The 13,157-nt window shown below is 59.4% G+C and overlaps 7 protein-coding genes across 7 annotated transcripts; 3 read left to right on the top strand and 4 right to left on the bottom strand.

The window, feature by feature from the left end:
- Window positions 1-218: 218 nt before the first annotated feature.
- On the top strand, window positions 219-3,332 carry BXZ73DRAFT_79966 (uncharacterized protein; the record flags this gene model as incomplete). Its single annotated transcript, XM_048023193.1, is given in 10 exon segments — window positions 219-427; window positions 485-598; window positions 906-1,001; window positions 1,128-1,228; window positions 1,255-1,364; window positions 1,426-1,487; window positions 1,811-2,205; window positions 2,446-2,966; window positions 3,032-3,243; window positions 3,263-3,332. The coding sequence occupies 10 exon segments, from the start codon at window positions 219-221 to the stop codon at window positions 3,330-3,332; spliced, it is 1,890 nt and encodes a 629-aa protein (XP_047874635.1).
- Window positions 3,333-3,777: 445 nt separating this feature from the next.
- On the bottom strand, window positions 3,778-4,521 carry BXZ73DRAFT_104475 (NAD(P)-binding protein; the record flags this gene model as incomplete). Its single annotated transcript, XM_048015894.1, has 3 exons — window positions 3,778-3,897; window positions 3,954-4,321; window positions 4,380-4,521. 3 exons carry the CDS (start codon window positions 4,519-4,521, stop codon window positions 3,778-3,780), a joined length of 630 nt encoding a protein of 209 aa, XP_047874634.1.
- Window positions 4,522-4,638: 117 nt separating this feature from the next.
- Window positions 4,639-4,939, bottom strand: BXZ73DRAFT_104474 (uncharacterized protein; the record flags this gene model as incomplete). Its single annotated transcript, XM_048015893.1, has 3 exons — window positions 4,639-4,746; window positions 4,791-4,869; window positions 4,917-4,939. 3 exons carry the CDS (start codon window positions 4,937-4,939, stop codon window positions 4,639-4,641), a joined length of 210 nt encoding a protein of 69 aa, XP_047874633.1.
- A 371-nt stretch (window positions 4,940-5,310) lies between these two features.
- Window positions 5,311-7,072, top strand: BXZ73DRAFT_51991 (galactose mutarotase-like protein; the record flags this gene model as incomplete). Its single annotated transcript, XM_048020729.1, has 8 exons — window positions 5,311-5,385; window positions 5,444-5,497; window positions 5,546-6,046; window positions 6,107-6,187; window positions 6,247-6,376; window positions 6,434-6,607; window positions 6,664-6,771; window positions 6,825-7,072. The coding sequence occupies 8 exons, from the start codon at window positions 5,311-5,313 to the stop codon at window positions 7,070-7,072; spliced, it is 1,371 nt and encodes a 456-aa protein (XP_047874632.1).
- Window positions 7,073-7,179: 107 nt separating this feature from the next.
- BXZ73DRAFT_51953 (GroES-like protein) lies at window positions 7,180-8,422 on the bottom strand (the record flags this gene model as incomplete). Its single annotated transcript, XM_048020722.1, has 4 exons — window positions 7,180-7,709; window positions 7,775-7,964; window positions 8,025-8,103; window positions 8,157-8,422. 4 exons carry the CDS (start codon window positions 8,420-8,422, stop codon window positions 7,180-7,182), a joined length of 1,065 nt encoding a protein of 354 aa, XP_047874631.1.
- A 557-nt stretch (window positions 8,423-8,979) lies between these two features.
- Window positions 8,980-10,330, bottom strand: BXZ73DRAFT_104471 (GroES-like protein; the record flags this gene model as incomplete). Its single annotated transcript, XM_048015892.1, has 4 exons — window positions 8,980-9,584; window positions 9,652-9,859; window positions 9,917-10,004; window positions 10,065-10,330. The coding sequence occupies 4 exons, from the start codon at window positions 10,328-10,330 to the stop codon at window positions 8,980-8,982; spliced, it is 1,167 nt and encodes a 388-aa protein (XP_047874630.1).
- Window positions 10,331-10,869: 539 nt separating this feature from the next.
- On the top strand, window positions 10,870-12,793 carry BXZ73DRAFT_104470 (uncharacterized protein; the record flags this gene model as incomplete). The annotated part of the gene is made up of 4 exons (XM_048015891.1): window positions 10,870-11,265; window positions 11,313-12,002; window positions 12,061-12,215; window positions 12,724-12,793. The coding sequence occupies 4 exons, from the start codon at window positions 10,870-10,872 to the stop codon at window positions 12,791-12,793; spliced, it is 1,311 nt and encodes a 436-aa protein (XP_047874629.1).
- Window positions 12,794-13,157: the final 364 nt, after the last annotated feature.

Below are 13,157 nucleotides of genomic sequence, written 5' to 3'. Positions count from 1 at the left end.
TGCGCGTCGCTGTATATGTAGTCCAGTCAATTTGCGCTGTGCACGACGCGCAGCCTGGCTAGACGGTTTCGTTGCGGTCGGTGCGGCCGGAAGGCGTCCGTCTGGTGTTAAACGGGGTATCTGTGAGTAGCTGTCGCCCTTCATCGTGCGCATCCCCATAGCGTCCACCTACGCCTCTGCATTCGCTGCCTGTGATCGTCGCCCAGCACGTCGCACTCATGCTCTCCTTCCCATTCTCACCATCCCTCCTGTCGGTGGCAAGCACCTCTACCGCCGTCTCCACAACGCCTTTACGCTCAGATGCGTCCATCAAGGCTCTCCCCCGCTCTTCAGACACCCGTCAGCGCGAGCAAGGCGTCCCATCCGAGCTCCTCGCCCTCGCGTTCACTCGTCCGGCGCACCCGTCGAAGACGAAGTCATCAGCAAGGTCATAGCTAAAGCGCTCTCTCGCGCAGAGCTCGCAAAATACACAAGCAGCTCCCAGCGCGCCCACACACGAGCCGACGAAGACGACGGAAAAGACGAGTCAGGTGGCGTTCGAGGACGCGCGGGCGCGGTGGCATTTCAACGAGACGCAGCTCGCGCTGTCAACGGCGAAGTGAGGGATCGGAGGCAGCGTAGGATTGATGCGGGGTTTGTAAGGTATGCTTCGAGCGCATTGTTTCAGACTACGCGTTGCGCCGACGTCACTCCCTAAGAAGTCACCTACTCCACGCTCAGGTTGTCTCCGGAGGGTACACGACCAGCTTCATCCCGCTGACGTTGTTCCGCGCCATCCTCTCCAGACGCCAAGTGTCGTCGCCTCGCCCCACCCGTGTCCGACGCTGAGTCCGAGGCGTCGAACTCCATAGACGACTTCCAAGCCCCCTCTTCCTCCTCCGAAGACGAAGGGGACAAATATGAAGACCACGCTCCGCGGATGCCCAAGGAGGCGCAGAACTCGCCGACGGCGGGATACCTGCGCGAGCTCGCGAGCGCTTGATGCTCGCCGCTCTCGTTGGGTGCGTCCGCAAGGAGGGCGTGGAGGGGATCCAGTGGGGTGTAGTACGTCATCTGATTCCTCGGCGTTTCTGGCAGTGTTGACGCGCTGCCGGATGGGCTGAATTCAATGACCTCCTCCTCTTTAGGCTATGCCAGTGGACTCCTTCGTTCATGTGGGCACCAGCTGTAGCGTCAACCGACTTGGGAAAAGCCGGCGCGAACAGTCGTCGTCCCCATATCCGGCGTCGTGAGCAAACTCTGCAAGAGCGTCAGCTCTGATTGGTGCTGGACTCGCTCCTCACGGGGTCGCGTGGAAGGCGAAAGACGAGCGGCGGGTGGCACTCAACCTCGATTACGCGGGGGTGGAGCGCATGCTGGGCGAGGTCGGCGGTCTGAAGTAGTACAACGCCTAGATTTGCAATTGCCTGATGTACGTGTTACAAGGCCGGTTTACTCCCGTTCGGCTCGCAACCAGTTCTCTACCGCGACTTCCCCGATACCTCACAGTGAGTGTGTGCCATCTTTGTCTACGACGCGGAACCAGCACCAATTCAGCGGCTGTGTGGCACAGTACTCCGAATAGTCGTTGTGGACCGGTTTTTCTCAAGGACTGCAGACGTCTCAGAGTATCAAATGATTATCAATGGAGATCAAATCACGTGCCGTTAGGCTCGAAAATGCCACGTCTTCCACAGAGTGCTCCTTCTCTTGATCTGCCTCAGCTGTTGGACAATCCCTCCCTGATCGACTCGATCCCATTGAAGGCGGCTGGTGTATGTTTATATTGCCTCCCTACTAAGTATAACCGCTGACGAGACCATCGTTGAAGCACGACGGACCGCTTGAAGAGCATGCTGTTCCTCAATGACGACGTCCTCCTCCTCCTCTTTTCCTTCCTCTCCCGCAAAGACGCGCTCGCGGTGGCTTGCACTTCCAAACATGCATACTGCTTAGCGACACCCAGCACTCTCCGTGACGCAAGTTATCCTCTGTATCGGGACGTCTCCGACGAGAGGTCTCGATGGGAGTACATTCTCGGACACGACAAGTTCCTGGGTGTCCCACGAAGGCGCTATATTCGAACACTCAGTGTTAGGCCCTATCCCAAGAACGGAGACGAGATCGCCTCACTCGTCGAAGCCTTGCCCTCGTTTTCAAACCTCCGGACACTCCGGTGTGACGGCATCGAGGAGCTCATAGAGCGACACCCACGCTTGGTCGAATGTATCCCCACCCTGGTACAGCTCACAGAGGTAGAGCTCCACAGTCTTTTGCTAACGAACCTACCGAGCCTCCCTGCCATTCTCGCCGCCCCCCACCTCACTACTGTCAGTCTGGATTTTCGTCCGGATTCCTATGGAGCTCCCGAAACCCAGTGGGATGTTTCACAAGCTTTCGCACTCCTGTCGACACTCGCCTCTCTCCCCTCATTATCCACCCTCTACTTATCTATTTCTGCGCTAGGTATTCCGCCACGTTCTACCATGCGCACTTTCCCTGTGCTCCCTTCCGTTCGCCACATGATAAACGATGACTTCGTCTCGGACGCGTCCGAAAACATCGTCGCGTACTGCCCAAACCTGATCACGCTCCAGCTGCGTTCCGTCATGAACCCCGGAGACTACGAACCTACGGATCCCTCAGTGCTCCCCGAAGACGCCTGGCCGTCCCTCCGCAAGCTTGACTGCGACATCCCGTGGTCGAGTTCGTACACGGGCCGCATTGGACACGCGAGCAAAGTGACGTTCCGACATGCACACCTGTACGACTACAAATACTACCTCCCCATCCTCAGAAAGACCCAACCGTCATGCCTGTGCTTGAGCGACTTCAGAGGCGAAGGCATGAGGTTGGTCTCGCACTCCGAGTTCGAGCCCAGGCAAGATCACACCAAGTATGCGTGGAAGGAGCTGGCGAACACGCTCCCTCAGCTGCGGTCGTTGGAGGCGAACTTATCTTACACTACGTTCGACGAGGACTTTGTGGTGAGCGCTCGCGCCGGCGTGTCAATCTCTGTCGATGATCCCCTCACACTGGAATACTGTCACAGAACATGCTCCTAGACACGCTCCGCCCTCTCCCCCTCACGCACCTTTCACTTCACGCTCCCGATGGGTTGGGCGACTCTGAATATAGTACCACCACCATGGCGGACGTGAACGAAAGGCGCATCGCGGAGGTACGCCGGGTCGACATCCTCCGCGCGCTCCCAGACGCGCTCGCACGCGCCCTGCCGCACGTGTGGGTGTTCTCGCTTGGCCCGTACGCGGCGGTTCTGGAGGATTTCGATCGACGGAGTGGGCGGGACGAGTATTTCTTCGCGTACTTGGAGGAAGACCACCCGGATTTAGGCGCAGCGATCCGGGCGCAGGACGCGGTCGACGAGGAGTGGGGTGAGATGAGTTCCCAGGTTGACGAGCATCTGCGCGAACTGAGGCGACGAGCGGAGGAGACTGCGGAGCTTCGGGACGAGCGGTGGTGGTGGGTCGAAGGAGAGGGCGAAGAAAGGCGCGTGATCGAGATCTGGAAGGAGAAGGGCGAGTGGGCGCGCGATGTGATCGAGAGTGCAGACTTCGACGCAAAGACGAGCCTGAGCGGTGAGTGCGTCCGAGACCATGTGGGTTCAAGGAACTGATGCCGACTTCAACGTGCAGGGATGTTCCGTGATGGTTGGCGCTACGAACCGTAGGGTTATCACTTCTTTCTCCGGTCTGTGTACAATGACAGGGAAGATCTCGCAATTTGAGGACATCGCTTTATGTATACATACACTGCCCAAGCCCATACTATCATGTCTCACGCCGTTTCCTGGGGGAGCGCCACCAGCTTCATGCCGCTGACCTTGTTCTCCTTCATCCGCCGAAGACCATCAGGAATTCCGCTCAGGCCTCCCGGCAGGAGCTCGACTTTGTTAGACTGCGTGCGTCGAAAGAGTTAGTATATGCCCATCGTTGTAGCTGAACACGACGCACCACCAGCGCGCCGGTCTCCAGCCAGCCGGTGACACGGCTGAACACTTCTACACCGATCTTTCGGTTCTCCGGTGGGTGCACTACGCCGTACACCGACACCACCATCTTCGTGTCTCCATTGGCACGCTTATCCGCGGGGAGCACGTCCGGCAGGACCAGCAGCAGCGCGCCGTCAGACGCAAGTGCGTCGTACGTGAACATGACGGCTTCGCCCGCAGTGGCGGTCCGGATCATGGCGAGCGCATCGTCGTTAGAGAGCGCCCGGTCGAAGACGTGCGTTGCTCCAATGGCCCTCAGCATCTTGGCGTTGCGGGGCGACGCGGACGTGACGATGGGCGAGAAGCCGGCGAGCTTCGCCAGCTGGATGGCTAGGTACACAACGAGCAGTGAGCACGAGGATGTAGAAACCGAGGACTGAATGCGCACCGTACTGGCCCACAGATGACGCCCCTCCAAGGATGAGGGCGGGCTTCCCCTTGAACTTCACGCCGCCCTCCTCCCATGGTGCTGGGAAGTCGATAGACTTTGCGGCAGGGTCGTGGTTCCAGAGGCACGCCGGGGTGTCCATCTTTCTAGTCCCACATTAAAGCCGAGAGAAAGACAAGTAAGGTTTTCTCTCGCCCATAGAAACCCATAGAAATACTTTTTCTGGCTGCACGTGGATTTTAAACTTAATAAACAGCTCCTAGAAAAGCTCCCAGAAAAATGGTGGCCCCGGCGTGAGGCCGCAAAAAGCGGTCCCGAGTCCCAACGGGATCGTCGCCGCTTGCTCGAAGGAGATCCCCTCCGGTATCTGCAGGAGCTAGGTTAGCCGATCGATATAGAGGTGGAAAGCACCTTGGCAGCGATCTCGGCTGGGACGAGGCAGAACTGTTGGAAAGTCCCGTGATCGTTGTTGAAGTCGCCCTGGAACAAGCTGGAGGTAGGGATCAGCAGCGAATCAGAGCGGCATCCGAGACGCACCGTAAAGGGTGTGTATTGTCCATCCTGTTCCCACAGTGCACGCCGCAATTACCTCCGCTGTCGCCTCCCACGACTATGCCCTCCTTCCCATCCTCACCACCAGTCTTGTCGGTGGCGAGCACCTCTACCGCCGTCTCCACGACGCCTGTACTGTCAGAAGCCTCCATCAAGACTCACCCTCACTCTTCCGACACCCGCCAGCACAAGCAAGGCAGCCCGTCCACGTCCCCCGCCGTCGCGCCCATTCATCCGGCACTCTCGTCGAAGGTCGGACGATTGATGATGTCAGCTGAGCAGAGTGCCTGCTGCAGAACCTCGGGGATATGATAAGTCAAGCTCTTCTCCGTCCCTCGTCCTCCGTGCCTCCTCGTCCCCCTCCTTCCCTCCCATATCTATGACTGCGTCCGACCCTGCGTTCACGCCCATCCTCCTCACCCTCCCCTCCCTCACCCCGTCGCTCGCCCTCGAGGTACGTGACTATGATTCAAGTGCATGTATGCGCCACTCTGAGTTGCGTTCTTCCACAGGTCCTCCCCGCCGGGCTCACCTTCCATCGCCTGTTCGTACAAGCAGATGGCAAGGTCGGACATGTCCCATCTCTCTCGACGGACCCGTCTCACGTTCTCTAGACGCACGACATCCTCATAGGCCCCGAGGACCCCACCGGCCACCAGACCCAGAAGTACACCAACACCATCATCGGCCGCTACTCGAACCGTCTCCCCGTCGGCGCCTTCAAGATCTCGCGCGGCAGTTTTGAGTCCACCGTCAGTCCGCAAGCGAACGAGAAGCCGACGGTCTCTCTCCACGGCGGCGTCAAGGGCTTCGACCAGTACCCATGGGAGCCCCTCGTCGACCCCTCGGCCTCGGAGCTGTTCACCCCCGCCGAGCTCGCGACGCTCCAGACTCGCGCGCCATCGTCGATGATCTTCAAGCGGATCTCCGAGGACGGCGAGGAGGGCTTTCCAGGCACGCTCCTTTGCGAGACGCTTGTCGCGCTCGCGCAACCTGAAGGCGCCCCGGCGCAGACCGCGGACGGCACGAAGGAGAGGAATCTGGGGAGCGTCATCATCGTGCATCGGGCGAAGCTGCTGGACGACGGGAAGATCACTCTGATCAACTTGACTCAGGTGCGCACTCCCTCTTCCTCTGTGTGGTGCATATACCGACCGATGCGCGCTCGTGGACAGCACTTGGGCTTCAACCTCGACGCATCCCTTCGAGGAGGCCCAAAGATGCCGAGCGTGAAGGACCACACAATCTCTATCAAGGTGCGTGCATCAGCTTGAGGTCATATGTCCTTCAACGAACCCCACGCGGGCCGTCGCAGGCCGATTACTTGGCCGAGACCGACACAGACTTGCTGTCGACGGGTGCTCTCATCCCGACGACGCGCCCCCACGCGCATGCAAAGAAGTCGACCGGCTGCATTGGCGAGGCGTTCCCTGAGAACGGCTACGGTACGCACGTCCTCTCTACGCTCATGCGCATCCCTGTTGAAGCTCGTCCGCGCACAGACGATTTCTACGCCTTCTCGAAACGCCCTCCGCCGACCGTCATGTTTGCGTCGGAGATCACGCCTGAGGTCGATCTCGTGGGTGCGCTGCTGGCGAGGGACGGCCCGGCGGCCGCGGAGGTCGTCTCGCTCACAGGCGGCAAGAGCGGGCTCCGGATCAGCTTCGCGACGAACCGTACGTGCTTGTTCACTCGCACGCTCGAAGGAGGACTCATCCACTTCCACCCGCAGAGTCCGGCGTGCACTTCTACTCGAACAACTTCTCGGCGCCTGAAAAGACTGCGCGGAAGAAGATCCACGGCGGCTCTGGTTCCGTTGGTGATGGGTACACCCCCGGATGTGCGTCCTTGTGCTCTCCTGTTGAACGCGAGGTTGACGTCTGTGCGATGCAGCGGCTGCTTTCCTGGGGTTTCAAGCGTCCTTCGCGACGTGGTTGGACCCTACGACGCGCGTACGCGAAGACGAAGACACGATGCTCACGTCTGGGCAGGTCTACAACAACTCCACGCGCATGGACGTCTGGTACAAGGCTCCCCCGCGTGATGCAAGCAAGAGGCGTCGCGGGCGATCTATAAATTATTGCTTGGATATACTTAGATCTAAGTGGCAGTGGTGCGAAGAACACTTGAGGTTCCGTTAGCTGCTTGTCGGGAGCGTCCTCCATTGACAACAACGCATAAAGACAAACGACGGTGACGTCGATATCATCGTGCGTCGTGCAGAGCCACGCTCCTCAACCGTCCACAGTCAAGCTGTCTCATGCGGGTGCACCACAAGCTTCACCCCGCTAACCTCGTTCCTCACCATCCTCTCCAGCCCCTCCGGAATCCCACTCAATCCCCCGGGTAGCACCTCAACTCGCGTCGGCCTCACCGTCCCGTCCGCGAGCCACCCCGGCAGGCGCGCGACGACCTCGAGCCCGAGCTCGCGCGCCCCGGGAAGCTGGAAGGACCCAAACGGCCGCGCCGTGCGCTTCCCGTCGCCCTCGCGCTTGAGGTCCTCGATGCACTCGAGCGAGGGCGCCATGAGCGCCGCGACGCCCCCGTCCGCGAGCGCGACGTAGCACAGGCGCGTGGTCGGGCGCGCACCGACGACGTCGTACGCGAACGCGACGCCAGCCCCGCCGGTGGCCGCGCGGACCGCGGCGAGCGCGGCGGCTTCGGGGAGCGCGCGGTCGAGGGTGTGCGTCGCGCCGAGGGACTCGAGGTACTCTGCGTGCTTGGGCGAACAGGTGGTGATGATCGGGGAGAATCCTTGCATGCGCGCGAGCTGGATCGCTACGCGGGGGACGGGGACGGGTGAGTTCGCATATCGACGATGATATCGGGATAGGCAGACGTACCGAGCTGGCCGACGGAAGACGCACCTGCTGTGACCAGGGCGGGCTTGCCCCTGTACTGGTCACCGCCCTCGTGCCAGGGAGCAGGCATACCGAGGTGGCCCATCTGCGACTTGCTCCACATGGGTACCGCGACAGTTGCAAGAACGAGGGGAATGGTCGTCGCCTCGTCGAAGGACAGGTTGTCGGGAATCTGATGATAGTCGCGTGGGCATCAGAGCTGCGTCACGAGAGACGAGAGAAGTAGGCTCACTTTGACCACGAGATCTGCGGGGTGCAAAAAGTACTCCTGGAACGCGGCATACTTGGGCTCCCAGCCGCCTGCACACATGCTGAAGCAAGATTAGCGTGAGACCAAAGTACCCATCCAAGCGTGACGACGTACATCCTGTCGCCCTTCGCGACGTTCTTGACGTTCTCGCCCACTTCGTCGACTATCCCGGCCGCATCAAGACCACCAATGAAGGGATAAGTCTTGACGAACGGCATGCCGTTCTTCTGGATCTTCCAGTCCGCGGGGTTCAGCGACGTCGCCATAACCTGTACGCGCACTTCGTCCAGACCAGGCACCGGCACGGGGTAACCCGTGCGGAGCTCCCAAGGGGCCTTGAGGGCTGGAACGACGAGAGCCTTCTGCGTCTTGGGTGCCATGCTTGAGTCTTTTGAGACGAAATGAGCCTAGTAGGCGTGGAGTTCAGTGCGGAGCCTTCGGAGCTGCTGGACGCGCTTTTATACTTTGTCCCACCTCGCTCACTAAGGGTGACGCGGACATGGCGGTGGCTGACGATCTGTAAGAACAGTCAGTGACTCGGAAGGCGGTGGGTCTCGGAGCACTCACGATCGGTACCGTGTAAGACGCCTTGCAACGGCATGCGTCACTCATCCGCCTTCATCCGGTGGGAAGGTCAGACTTCGAGCTCGAGATAATACATGAAGCGAACCTGAAGCGACATACTGTGGATTTATAACCAAGAAGTATGCTGGAAGATGATGGTGATTCTATCGCGTGTGCAGGAACAGGACGACCGAGAGATATCTGGAGCGGGAGTACGAGTGGACGCAGGGAAACGCGCGCCGCCGTCGGATGGCCTCGTCATCGCTGACTAATCATTGATCCGGAGTCGATAGGCACCTCATTATGACTCCTTCAATCAGAATGTAAAGTAAGAACCACAAAGGCGAGCATCCCTCCAAACAAATAAAACCAGCTACATAAACCTGCCGATGACGGCACAATAGTTCTTCAAGTTTGGCCAGCTCTCCTCCAGCTTCGTGTCCTCCGGCGTGTCCGGCGGGTTCACCACGAGCTTCACCCCGCTCACCTTCCCCCCGATGATCGGCCGGAGGCCCTGCGGGATCGCCTTCAGCCCCCCAGGGAGGACTTGCACCCGGGTCGGCTTCAGCGCGCCCGTCTCGAGCCATCCCGGGAGGCGCTTGTACACCTCCACCCCGAGCTCGCGGTACTGCGGCAGGCGGAACGAGGCCATCGCGCGCCCGACGCGGCGCGTGTCGCCCGGCGCGAGCTTCGCCTTCGTGCGGTCCCACGGGCCCACGGGCGTGACAGACGACATGCGGCCGTCGGGCGCGAGGGAGTCGAACGCGAGGAGCTGCGTCGTCTTGTCGCCGACCGCGTCGGACGCGTACGCGACCGGGGCGCCCTTGGTGATGCGCCGGACCTCGGCGAGGATCGCTTTGGCGGGCAGGTTGCGGTCGATGACGTGCGTCGCGCCGAGGGACGTGAGGTAGTCCGTGTGGCGGAGAGAGGCGGTGACGATGATCGGCGAGAAGTTGTGCATGCGCACCGCTTGGATGGCTGGATGAAGGGCGTGCGGTCCCAGGAATGAGCGAACGAGTGGATACAGAGGTGAGAGCGGGCTCACCGAATTGGCCGACGGAAGTCGCGCCGCCGAGGATGAACGCCGGCTTCCCTGCGTACTTCGTGGTCCCACCTGCCTCCCAAGGAGGCGTCATCGCGACCGTCGTGAACTCGGGATTCTCTGGACGATCTGCGGACCACATGCCGGCGACCGCCGTCGTGAGTGCTAGCGGGATGCTCGCGGCCGCATCAAACGACATCCTATCAGGGATCTGAAGAGGGGTCGGTCGGGTACCTTCGCCGGGTGGCTCATCAACGTGCAGGCTCACCTTGGCTACGTTTTGTGCGAAGCACACGCAGTACTCCTGAAAGCCAGAGTCGCGGTTACTGTCGCGGTCCGAGCCTGCTGGCGCGACGCTAAAAGTTGAGCATTAGTAAGCCTTCATCCAGTATGATATGCCGCACGACAAGACGTACACTCTATCTCCCTTCGCAAAGTCGGTCACTTCAGAGCCGATCTCGTCGATGACGCCTGCCACGTCGTAGCCGCCCACCCAAGGGTACTTTGTGATGAAGGCGATTGAAAATATCTGGACAAAGCAGTCGGCGAAGTTTAGCGCAGAAGCCATGACCTTGATCCTGACTTCCGTGGGCTGAGGTTTCGGGACAGGCCAGTCGTTGCGAAGCACCCAAAAGGCGCGTTTCGATGGGGAGATGAGAGCCTTCTGCACCGTCGGAGCCATGGCAGCAGAGTATAGCGCAGGAGGGTGGACGGGTTTTGTTGGCCCTCTGTGGGCCGCGCCGTCTTTTCATGAGTGCGGAAGGACCTGTGGGGCTCAAGTGAGGCTGGCAGCAAAGTGAGGCGCTTGCGGAGGTCGTGTCCGAGATTCAATAATTTCACATCGCGGCGCCCCCACCGAGCCTCTGGCGCTTGTTCATCAATCAGCGAATCAACGACACACAGGAGCACACTACGCGCGCTCACAGTTACGTTCCTTGCTGGTTAGCGTTGGGCTGCACTCGCTAACGGAGCAGCTGAGAGAGGTGATGAAGATTAGAATCTCAGCCGGCGAAGGCCTGAAGCCGACGACGGGTCTTCCCGGAGTTCCCACGAACCCGGCTTAGGCCACGGGCCACGCAAGCCGATGCGACCAGCAAGTTACCCGCAGACCATCAACAGGATCCAACACAGAACTGCCCTCTCAAATACCTTGTGCGTTTCTTGGCCACCTGCTTGATATATTCCCTCATCAGTCACTTTGTGGTGCTCGGCGCTCGACAGATGCCCGCGCTCAATACCGACGTCCTCCTGGACATTATGGCCGTCTCCGATAGATCTGTCATCTCTCGTCTGATGCAGACCAGCAGGCTCTTCGTAGAAACTGGAGCCAAACATCTTCTTGACGAAAAAAGCATCCGCTTGCACACCGAGCGCGATCTGGATTCATTCGTCGATTTTCTCGCCACTCGTCAGGGTTATCGGATCCACTTCTTGAGAGGTCTCGGCTTGGAGATGCAAGTTCTCAAACCATCCGTTGCAAAGCGTCTGGACAGCCTGTTCAATAAGCACGCCAGTCAAATCTCCATAACACTCCTCTACATCCGCTTCGTCGATTCTCTTCTCTATCCCTGGGTATTCTTCGCGGGAACGTTCACGCGCCTCACCACAATCGAAGAGGTCCATCTCGGGCGCATGGGCATTCTCGGTTGTTGCGCCTCTTCCAGTCCAAAATCAAAACTGCCGTCCTCGAATGGATTCTACCGCCCGATCTTGATCCCTTGCAGTTCCCAGAACAGGTGGTCGTCGAAGAAGATGCGCGGAACGCCATCCTCGCGCTCAGAACATTCCAATCTTCGCTCAAGATTCTGAAGACGAACCGCGGCCAGCTTCAACGCTTCGACGGAGACAACACGTTCGACGAGGTCTACACTGGCGTTACGGAACTCTCGTGCAACAATATCATGGTCGACTCCATGAGTACGGTCGCCATCGCACGTGCGTTCCCCAACCTCAAAGTCTTCAGCATGGTCAAGAACCGCACCTGGATGGAAGATCGCGAGGAGCTCGACCGCCAGCATGAGAAGAACGTCTCGGAGCAGACACGGGAGGGCTCTTGGAAATCGTTGAGGCTCTTCGCCGCACGCCTAAACGACCTCTACGTTCTCAGCCCTATCTGTCACATTCACGGCATCCACGTCGCCGGCCCTAAGATGCACGTCCGCTCCCTTCGACGCATCCTCAAGCGCACGCGACCGCTCCAACTGTCTCTTCTGGAGTACGAAGGCAACCTCTTTACCCCGGGCCTGACGGAGATGCTGCGCAAGCCGTGCGTGGAGCAGGTCGAATGCTTGGAGGTCATCTTGCAGATCGGCCAGACCCTCGCGCCGGAACTCATCGACGGAGAAGCAATGGTGGTGAGCGCCATCTTCTGTCGTCTCCGTCTTGCTTTGATCTTCTCACTCGTACTTACAGGAGAGCTGGGTTACCGGCATCAGCGGGCTCCCGCGCCTCCGCGTGCTCAGCCTTGGGCTCTTCTGCACGCTCGCGCGGACAAGCTCCCCGGACTCCGCGTCGTCTCACGCGGAGGTGTTCCTCATGAAGCTGGATTTGGACGTGCTCATGCAGCGGTTCTACGCTGCGATCCCACGCTCGAGACGGTTGAGATCGCGATGCGAGGGCTATCCGAGCGAGACCCGTGTTTGTGCAACGTGGACTACAGAACCCACGGTTTGCGACGTGCGCAGCATCCACGGTAATGGATATACCCACGGCGGATCGTCGAGTACTCAGGGACGAGAGATGTTCGCGCCGATTCTTGGCTGAGGGATGCGCTCGCGGCGCTACAGAAAAAGACTGTAAATTTACTCTACGTGATGACCCCTACGTAGGCACTTGTAGAGCACCCACGTATATCCCGTTATCTTATATGCAGTGCATCTTCAAATTGTCAACCGCCGGAATCGAAACCTGTGCACGCGTCTCCGAGCAAGGCGAGTCGCACCGCCACCTCCAGGCTTTTGCTTCCCACCACGAGGATCCTCACGTTGCGATACACCACCACTCGCTCTGCATGGCTAGAACCCTTCATCGCAGGGCACGAGGAAAGTCCAGTCTCGTCCTGACTCTGGTCCCAAGGTGCAAAAAAAGGCTGCACGAATTCCTCGTCGTCATCGTCAAGCAGCCCCAGCAGCCCCAACGGCTCTAGTGGTGCTTCAGCATCGTCGGCATCGTCGGCCGGCAGCACCCGTCGCCCTCCTGGGTAGTGCACAGGTAAACCTGAAGAAAGAAGCGTCGTGTAATGGCTAGACAGCCTATCATCCCATGCGGTGATCATTCTTTCAGTTGGTTACCCATTTGCGACGCTCATTCTCCGGCGATAGTCTCACCAGGGATACCTATAAGACCGCTGTCATGGTCCCACGGAGTTGCGGTATGCACGCGCCTCTCATCACGATGAGAACAAACACTTTTTGTATTGTAAGTACTCGCTAATGCTACGTTGATCGGGAGCGACTCACTGATGTACATTGGTATGCCAGAGTGAAAGGGCCATGTAAACGAGCAATATT

The sequence above is a fragment of the Epithele typhae genome (assembly GCF_022376455.1).
Source record: "Epithele typhae strain CBS 203.58 chromosome Unknown BXZ73scaffold_52, whole genome shotgun sequence".
Classification (NCBI taxonomy): Eukaryota; Fungi; Basidiomycota; class Agaricomycetes; order Polyporales; family Epitheliaceae; genus Epithele; species Epithele typhae.
This window is presented reverse-complemented; position numbering and strand designations above follow the sequence as displayed.